This window comes from Salvelinus sp. IW2-2015, linkage group LG31 (assembly GCF_002910315.2).
Source record: "Salvelinus sp. IW2-2015 linkage group LG31, ASM291031v2, whole genome shotgun sequence".
Taxonomy (NCBI): domain Eukaryota; kingdom Metazoa; phylum Chordata; class Actinopteri; order Salmoniformes; family Salmonidae; genus Salvelinus; species Salvelinus sp. IW2-2015.
Genome location: NC_036870.1, coordinates 31,889,483 through 31,900,073, shown reverse-complemented (window position 1 = coordinate 31,900,073; position 10,591 = coordinate 31,889,483). Strand labels below are relative to the sequence as shown.

At 41.2% G+C, this 10,591-nt stretch overlaps 1 protein-coding gene across 1 annotated transcript in view; it reads left to right on the top strand.

The window, feature by feature from the left end:
* The first annotated feature begins 4,437 nt into the window (after positions 1–4,437).
* LOC111955444 (XK-related protein 8) overlaps positions 4,438–10,591 on the top strand; it is a 22,081-nt gene continuing 15,927 nt past the window's right edge. Inside the window, exon 1 of the mRNA XM_023975678.2 lies at positions 4,438–4,880. Within this exon, the coding sequence (XP_023831446.1) occupies positions 4,561–4,880 (320 nt within the window). The 5' untranslated portion in view covers positions 4,438–4,560. The remainder of the gene's footprint in view (positions 4,881–10,591) is intronic.

Sequence of the window (10,591 nt, the reverse complement as noted above, 5' to 3'; positions counted from 1 at the left end):
ACCATAGTGATGTAGTAACTTTTCTCTTCCGTGAGGAACACATAGTATGTAGTACATATTTTGCTACCTGAGGACCTATAGTGATGTCAGTAACTTTTTATACCTGAGGACCCTAGTGATGTCAGTAACTTTTTATACTTGGGACCCGATTGATGTCGAGCCTTTTTTAAATACTGAGGACCCATAGTGATGTCAGTAACTTTTCTACGGAGGACCCATAGTGATGTCAGTAACTTTTTCTACCTGAGGACCATAGTGATTCAGTACTTTTCTACTGTAGGACCCAGTGATGTCAGTAACTTTGTTTACTGAGACCATAGATGTCAGTAATTTTTCTACCTGAGGACCCATACTGATGTCGACCAAGTATTTGTCTACGCTGAGGACCCATCAGTGATGTCCAGTACTTTTCTACCTGAGACCATTAGTGCCAGTCACAGTACTTTTATACCCTGGCGACCCATAGTGATGTCAGTAACTTTTTTCTAACCCTGAGGACCATAGTGATGTTCAGTAACTTTTTCTACCTGAGGACCCCATAGTGATGTCAGTAACTTTTTCTACTGAGCACCAGGTTGATATCAGTAACTTTTTCTACCTAGGACCCATAGTGATGTCAGGTAACTTTTACTACCTGAGGACCCATTAGTTGATGTCAGTAACTTTTATTACCTAGACCATAGTGATGTCGTAACTTTTTATACCTGAGGACCCATAGTGATGTCAGTAACTTTTTCTACTGAGACCATAGTATTCCAGTAACGTTTTCTACCTGAGGACCCTAGTGATGTCAGTAACTTTTTACCTGAGGCCACATAGTGATGTCGTAACTTTTATACCTGAGGACCCATAGTGTGTCAGTAACTTTTTATACCTGAGGACCCATAGTGATTCAGTAACTTTTTCTACTGAGGCCCATAGTGATGTAGTACCTTTTCTACCTGGGACCTAGTTGACTAACTTTTCTCCTGAGGACCCATGTGATGTCAGTAACTTTTCTACCTGAGGACCCATAGTGTGTCAGTACTTTTCTATTATGGAGACCCATAGTGATCAAATTGTATTTGTCACATGCGCCGACAACATGAAACAGTGAACCACTTACAGTGAAATGCTTACTTACAAGCCTTAGCCAACAATGCAGTTTTAAGAAAATACATCATTTTTATTTGTTTAACACTTTTTAGTTACTACATGATTTCATATGTCTTATTTCATAGTTTTGATGTTTTCACTTATTCTACAAAAATAAAAGACAACTCGAATGAGTAGTATTCTAAAACATTTGACCGGTAGTGTGGTGTCTATATGTATATATACAGTGCCATGAAAAGTATTTGCTTCCTTTTCTCTACTTTTGCATATATTTGATACGTACTGTTATCAGATTCTTGCCAACCGAACCTTTATTTGATAAAGGGAACCTGAATTAACAATAACACAACAATGACATACTTATTTCTTATTTGCATAAACTAAGTTATTCAACACCCAACATGCCCACTGGGCGGCCCGAAATAAAAGTGTAGAGCCCCTCAACGGCCCCAAAAAACGTTGGGCCCGGCAGCGAGTGCAATCCAGTGTCTAGGAGAGTGATCGCAGGCCAAAGTACAACGTCGGGTCATGTGCCCTCCACAAATAGTCCTCTAGATCTAACGACCCTCATGGTCGCACCGGTAACGCTAAGACTACCCACATACCTAATTGATATAGCGTGTAAGCCCCCATCAATGAGGGACCATTAATATGAAGGCGTGTGAGGTAAGCTATGCACCCTGCTATCCACTCCCAAGCGTACTCCTACCCTACTCTACCTCATTGTAGAGCCAATAAGCGAAGTGAGCTAGAGATACATCTATCCGAGCCCCGACTTATCTCTGATCCAAGTGATTAAAGAGCCTATTCAGCGATACGCATATAGATCAAGCGCTAGCATAATGATGATGCTGAATACTGCACCCCGACTACCAATATCAGATTAGAGCCCATAAAGAGCAGACATCTACCACTAATTCAGATTAGCAGCCAATAAAGGACGCGACTAGACATCTACCACCCACTGACTACATATCAGATGTAGAGCCATAAGGGGAAGACTTAGGACATGCGTACGATAGTCCCGCTGAGCCCACGTAGTTATAGATATGTAGAAGCCCCATTAAGGACACCTAGTGACCAATCTCTACCACCTCGACTGTACACATGCAGATATGTAGAGCCAAAAGAGCAGACTAAGACGTCATACCATCCTGTCTGACCCTGATAAGTGGCTATATTCAGAATTAGAGCCTTAATAGGAGAGTCGATAGATATCTACTCATCCTGCACCCTACCCATACTACCTCAGTAGTTTAAGAGGCCGATATGGTAGAGTGATCTAGATCGGCAGAAGATTCTACCGACGCCCTGACTATACCACTATTCAGATAAGACCATAAAGGAGACTATACAGTGCTGAACCTACTATCAGTTAGAGCCATAGAACGCGAGTAGCAGGACACATCTTATTCACACACACACTACCACTATTAACAGATGGTAGAGCCATAAAGGAGGACAGAACATTCTACCACCTCAACTACCACTATGCAGATTAGAGCCATAAAGGAGGACTAGACAATCTTACCACCCCACTACCACTATCAGATTAGGGCCACTGGAAAGCGCAGACTAGACATCTCACCGACCTTATTTGTCACATGCGCCCGAATACAACAGTGAAACAGTGAACACCTTACAGTGAAATGCTTACTTACAAGCCCTTAGCCAACAATGCAGTTTTAAGAAAAATACATATTTTTATTTGTTTAACACTTTTTTAGTTACTACATGATTTCATATGTCTTATTTCATAGTTTTGATTATTCACTATTATTCTACAAAAATAAAGAAAAACCTCGAATGAGTAGGTATTCTAAAACATTTGACCGGTAGTGTGTGTGTCTATATATATATATATACAGTGCCATGAAAAAGTATTTGCTTCCTTTTCTCTACTTTTGCATATTTGTGATACGTACTGTTATCAGATCTTCAACCGAAACCTTTTATTTGATAAAGGGAACCTGAATTAACAAATAACACAACAATGACATACTTATTTCCTTTATTTCATAAACTAAGTTATTCAACACCCACAATGCCCCTGTGCGAAAAAGTTATTGCCCCCTTCCACTCAATAACTGGTTGTGCCACCTTCAGCTGCTTYAACTCAGTGACATKTRTRGGTTTTCAAGCATGAACCGCTCGTTTCAAGTCCTGCCACAACATCTCAATTGGGATTAGGTCTGGATTTTGACTAGGCCATTACAAAACTTCAAATGTGTTGCTTTTTAACCATTTTCATGTAGACTTGATTGTGGGTTTTGGATCATTGTCTTGCTGTGTGAGCCAGCTGCTCTTCAGTTTCCACTCCCTGGCTAATGGCCTGACATTCTCCTGTAGAATTYTCTGATACAGAGCAGAAATGATGRTTCYTTCTATTGAGGCAAGTTGTCCAGGTCCYGAGGCAGCAAAGCTTCCCCAATCCCTCACTCTACCACCACCATGCTTAACCGTTGGTATAAGGTTCTTACTGTGGAACGCRGTGTTTGGTTTTAGCCAGTCATAATGGGTCCCATGTCATCCAAAAAGTTACACTTTCAAATCATCTGTCCATAGAACATTATTCCAAGAGTCTTGATGATCATCCAGGTGCTTCCAGGTGCTTTTTGGATGACATTTGTCCCATTAAAGCCCAATTTGACTCCAATGCTTCCCAAAGTTGTATCAAGTTGGCTGGATGTCCTTCGGAGGGTGGACCATTCTTGATACACAGGGGAAACTGTTGAGCRTGAATAACCCAGCAGTGTTGCAGTTCTTGACACAAACCGGTGCGCCTGGCAACTACYACCCTAACCTGTTCAAAGGCACTTAAATCTGTTGTATTGTCTATTCGCCCTCTGAATGGCACACATACACAATCCATGTCTYAATTGTCAAGGCCTAAAAATCCTTCTTTAACCTGTCTCCTCCTCTTCATCTACACTGATTTAAGTGGATTTAACAAGTGACATCAATAAGGGGATCATAGCTTTCACATGATTTCACCTGGTCAGTTTATGTCATGGAAAGAGCAGGTGTTCTTAATGTTTTGTATACTCAGTTTATAATGGTGTGTATAGACATTATKGACAGTTTAAGACTAGAAAAGGTRTGTACAGCAGTAGTTATATAGAAARAGCCATGACTAGAATACAGTATAATGTATACTATACATATAAAGTGTGTAAAACAGTATGTTAAAATTATTTTACTATCTCATCATGTTGCCTACAACTTGAAATACTCTGTTATATGCAAACGTCATATTTCTCTTGTCCCTCCCCCAAAGCATTTTGGAGGCGGGAGGAATGAAAGCCTGCTGTACTTCTGCCTTTGCTTACTTTCAGTTTCACAGTACAAGGGTTTCTCCACAGTGAGGGGACGTCATAAGTAATGCATTCTTGCTCTCTCTCTCTTTCATTGAGTTGATAAGTGCTAGAAGAGCCAACGCAAACGTGTGCATTTTCAGTTTACACCATGGAGGAGGACGCGGGACAGTCTATCCCATTCAAGTACCCCGCCTCTGACTTCTTGTTGACTGTCGGAGGTATGCTGCTTTTCCTCCTGGATGTGGTGCTAGACGTGTGGACGGTGGGGACGTTTTATCAACAAGAGGCTTACGTGTTCATGGGACTGCTGGTGTTGCTACTGCTGTGCTCCTCAGCCCTGGTCCAGGCTTTCAGCTGGCTGTGGTACCACTATGACAAGGACGGGACTGAGACCAGAACAGAGAGCCTTGTGAAGAGCCTTCACTCACTCAAGATCCTTCATGTGTTCCAGATGGGCGTCTACCTCAGGTTCAGTTAAACTTTGTTGACTAAACTTGATGTTGAACTGGGAACAGAAACACGGACTGTGTTGATATCCTAAGGAACTTGTATCACCAGTGGTGGAAAAGATACCCAATTGTCATCCTTGAGTAAAAGTAAAGATACATTATTAATAGAAAATGACTAAAATGACTAAGTAAAAGTGAAAGTCACCCAGTAAAATACTACTTGAGTAAAAGTCTAAAAGTATTTGGTTTTATAGATACTTAAGTATCAAAAGTAAATGTAATTGCAAAATATACTTAAATATCAATAGTAAAAGTATAAGGGCCATTCTGCCGAATCGGTACCTTTTCTGTCCCCAGTACATTACATGCATGAAAAGTATCTGTATAATACATTACATTATCAAGCAAAGTGTCTTGCACTTTGTCCTAATTGCAATTTGAAGATACATCATGTAAAACCTTAACAAAAAGACCCATCAGCAGAACTACTGAAACAAAAGCTCTCTTAGAACTCTGTAGCAGTCCCCCACTTCTATACACACTAGGAAATAAATGAAAATAAAGGTATTAGAATCCTTCAGAACATCTTTTTTTTAAAGGAATATTGTGTGACTTCTATTCCAATTTAGGCATAAAATACATTTTCTCATCGAATTCATAATATTGTTATTAAAATACACATTTTAGTGTGTCCCCAGGATTTCAGTCAGTCCTGTTACCCTGACACATCCCCCCCCTCTAAAAATTCTAAAAAAGTCACATATGCATCAACAGGAAGTAGCATAGATTTGAGTCTCTAGCTGAAGGCCATGGAAGACAAGCCTGCGGTCCAAACCAATAAGACACACCCTATCTCAGCCCTCAAATTAAGTGTGCACTTTTGATGACGTATCATCACGTTCTGCACAAGTATAAACTTGCAGGCGAGGAAGGAATGATTTTTAAAAGGACCACCCTTCGTTCACCCCACGATGATTGTGTTTTCAGCCACCGGTAGCTTGTGGTTGCTTTATATGCGCCTTAGTCAAATATGATATAATATATATATAATATTAATATAATCGCCTACTGGTATAGCATAGTAGCAAATTAATTAGCTAAACTAACATTAGCCTGCCTAGCTGAAACTTCTGAAGATTTTTTTTTTCTTTCTTTCAATTTCCAAAAGCCTAACCAAATAAAACATTGACTTTTGATGACTGTTTGTGCCGTCATGGCATTGATTAGAGCTTACGAGCACATGTCTAACTTATTTGCATTAGTTTTTACTTCCACTTGTATTTTGACTTCTCCATTGATGTTGTTTAAGTTTCGCTGACTTTTCTTAGCGGATGTACAATCATCGCGAATTGAATTATGGGGGAGTTTCAGGTCTCTGAGTGAACATAATTGTACACTCGCAAAGGCACGACTAAAAATGAGGGCTGAAGGGCTTACGTTGCAAACTTCCCTTGTTACAGCGGAACCCCAAACGGCTGCACGCCGTGCGCTATCATGCGCTATCGTGCATACATTTATTTGCCCCCCACACCAAATGCGATCACGACACGCAGGTTAAATATCAAAACAAAAACTCTGAACCAATGACATAATTTGGGGACAGTCGAAAGCATTAAACATGTATGGCAATTTAGCTAGCTAGCTCACACGTTAATTTGTACCTATTTAGCTAGCTTGCTGTCTGCTAGCTTCATTTATCCTGGGATATAAACATTGAGATGTTATTTTACCTGAAATGCACAAGGACCTCTACTCTGACAATTAATCCACACACTAAAATAAGCCCAGCCGAATCATTTCTAGTTATCTCTCCTCCTTCAGGCTTTTTCATCTTTGAACTTATATGTGTGATCGCATCTAAACTTTCATATGTATTACCACGACAACCGGCAAACAAAGTTCGTCTTCATTCAACCCCACTGCCCACCGGGATAACAATGAGGAGATGGCACATGGGTACCTGCTTCTATAAACCAATGAGGAAATGACACTTCAGCGCGATCTGCGTCAGAAATAGGAATGACTTCTATTTTAGCCCTTGGCATCGCAGACGCTCGTTGGCGCGCCGAGCTGGCAGTGTGGTGCAATAATTGAATAACATGGATTTCTAAATTTATTTGCAACGTGTCCCGGTCTGGTCAGCATGTTACACGGAACCCAAACTGGCTGCGCGCTGTGCCATCGTGCATACATTTATTTGCCCCCCACACCAAACGCGATCACGACAAGCAGGTTAAAACATCAAAACAAACTCTGAACCAATGACATTAATTTGGGGACACGTCAAAAAGCATTAAACATGTATGGCCATTTAGCTAGCTAGCTAACGTTAATTGTCCACTATTAGCTAGCGCTTGCTGTTGCTAGCTAATTTGTCCTGGATAAACATTGAGTTGTATTTTACCTGAAATGCACAAGGATCCTCGTTACTCACGATCATTAAATCCCACACATAAAACAGCCAACCGAATCGTTTCTAGTCATCTCTCCTCCTTCCAGGCTTTTTCATCTTTGAACTTATATGGTGATCACATCTAAACTTTCATACTATTACCACGACAACCGGCAACAAAGTTCGTCTTTCAATCACCCACGTGGGTATAACCAATGAGGAGATGGCACGTGGGTACCTGCTTCTATAAACCAATGAGGAGATGGGAGAGGCAGGACTTGCAGCGCGATCTGCGTCAGAAATAGGAATGAGTTCTATTTTAGACCTTGGCGTCGCAGAAGCTCTTTGGCGYGCGCGAGMAGTGTGGGTGCAATAATTGAATAACATGGATTTCWAAATTTATTTTGYGACGCTCGCGCACGCGACGTGTCCGGTCTGGTCAGCATGTTAGGCTAATCATTTGGACCACCTTCCAAGATGGCAACAGGGATTCCCCCAAGGGCATAAGGCGAGGGTAAGTGGATGAGGGTGTGTCTTAAGTGTTTGGACCCTATCCAAAAAAGTTAATTCTCACTCTTTTCTGTATGACTGAGAAAGTCAATCTCAACGTACAGTCAGTCCTGTTACCTAAATTATTTCTTAGATGTTATTCTTGTTTTTTTTAAAGATAGTTTGGATAAACCACTTGAAGCTGCTAAGTGTTCTCATGCTATTAGCATTGATGCCATGTGGCTACATTTAACGTATTTGCTAATGCTATGCTAAAAACTCAGTCCTGTTACTGATATGAAGGGTAACAGGACTGAATAAGAGTAACAGGAGTGAGAAGTTTGAATGAAATAGCCATTTTTAAATGTGTATGTAGGGTAACAGGACTGAATAAGAGTAAATGGAGTGAGAAGTTTGAATGAAATAGCCATTTTTAAATGTGTATTTAACCGGTTCTGTACCGGTACCTTTCTACATTGTGTTCTGGTAAGGTGTAGGTGGAAGATAAGGCTCTGGACACAATTCTGCCGGTTGTCTCTCTTTTAATGACTGCATGGAATGGATACAAATACAAGGCAAAAGTTACTGCTGCCGTCTGGACTCCATGTGCCTCTCCTCATAACGCGCTGAGCAAACTCAGTAGTAAAAACATCAACAACAAAAAATACATTGTACATGTTCCTATTTTCAAAAGACTCATTTAGTTTTATAAATGTTGTACACCAATACACTAATAATTTGCTAATAAGTGCTAAATATTTCTTAGAGTGTACTATTGTACCATTATACCGGAGGCATACTAATGAAGCAACAACGTCATTTTTGACATGCTTGGGCAAGTAGAAAAATGAACGACAGCTAACTAGGAAACATTAAACATGAAATACAAAATCGTCACATTTCACAACATACCTGCATGGAATGGATACAAACACAAGGCAAAAGTTACTGCTGCCGTCTGGACTCCATACAAGTATATTTGCCTGATAAAAGACAGTGTAGAAAACCTGTGAGAAAATAATCAAAAAAACTCACGATGTAAGAGACCCTCTCCCGTAACAAAGCTAACGGTAGTTGGGCTAGCCTTGCAAAGTTGCACTCGAAAATTCAAATCAAAATCAAATGTATTTATAAAGCCCTTCTTACATCAGCTGATATCTCAAAGTGCTGTACAGAAACCCAGCCTAAAACCCCAAACAGCAAGCAATGCAGGTGTAGAAGCACGGTGGCTAGGAAAAACTCCAGAGAAAGGCCAAAACCTAGGAAGAAACCTAGAGAGGAACCAGGCTATGAGGGGTGGCCAGTCCTCTTCTGGCTGTGCCAGGTGGAGATTATAACAGAACATGGCCAAGATGTTCAAATGTTCATAAATGACCAGCATATTTTCCTCAATTAAGTTTGGAAAAAATAGGATGATCGAGCAGCAGTGAGGCTCTTCGTGATACAGCCGGTACTGTCTTTCCAAGCTAGTCGGGAAGACTTTCCAGTGGGTGGCCGCCATTTTCCGTTTTCTTAATTTTCTGGAAAGGTGCTTCAGAGCGTTGAGGTATTTTCTGTAACCAGGGAGGCTAGTTTCTTATGACAAATGTTTTAGTTTTTCAGGGGTGCGACTGCATCTAGGGTATTGCGCAAGGGTTAAAATTGAGTTCCTCAAGTTACTGATTTTTGTCCTCTGACGTCCTGAGGTAGGCAGGAGGGGAGTCTGGAAGGGCATCATGGAATCTTTGGGATTGGTCTGAGGAATTTATAAGCACGACTGATGATCCTTGGTTGGGGTCTCAGCAGATATTTGTGGATTGCATTTAATAAAGGGGTTGGTCCGATATAGTCCAGGATTAAGAGGAAAAACATCATTAAGTCCACAACAGTTATTCCATGGGACAAAACTTAGAGGTTCCAGATAGTGACTGTGATGGCAGTGAGTAGGTCCGGAGACATGTTGGACAAAACCCACTGAGTCGATGATGGCTCCGAAAGCCTTTTAGGAGTGGGTCTGTGGACTTTCCATGTGAATATTAAAAATCACAAAAATGTGATATTATCTGCTATGACCTACAAGGTCCGATAGGAATTCAGGGAACTCAGTGAGGGAACGCTGTATATGGCCCAGGAAGCCTGTAAACAGTAGCTATAAAAGTGATTGAGTAGGCTGCATAGATTTCATGACTAGAAGCTAAAAGACGAAAGCGTCATTTTTTTTGTGTAAAATTGAATATTTGCTATCGTAAATGTTAGCAACACCTCCGCCTTTGCGGAAACGTGGGGGATATGGCACTAGTGTAACCAGGAGGTGAGGCCTCATTTAACACAGTAAATTCATCAGGCTTAAGCATGTTTCAGTCAGGCCAATCACATCAAGATATGATCAGTGATTAGTTCATTGCTATAACTGCCTTGGAAGTGAGGGATATAACATTAAGTAGCCCTATTTGAGATGTGAGGTATCACAATCTCTTTCAATAATGGCAGGAATGGAGGAGGTCTTTATTCTATGAGATTGCCTAAGGCAAACACCGCCATGTTTAGTTTTGCTCAACCTAGGTCGAGGCACAGACCACGGTCTCAGTGTGGATAGCTGAGCTGACTACACTGACTGTGCTAGTGGCAACTCCACTAAGCTGGCAGGCTGGTAGCAGCCTGCTTCCTGCCCTGCAACCTATTTCATTGTGGAGCTAGGGGAGTTAGAGCCTGTCTATGTTAGTATTTAGATAAGATGAGAGCACCCCTCCAGCAGGATGGAGTCCGTCACTCCTCAACAGGCCAGGCTTCGTCCTGGCTTAGCCGCTTGGGGGGGCAGAAACAGGCCAGGCTTGGTTCGCTGTTTGTGGGTGAGTCCCAGAAAGACAAAT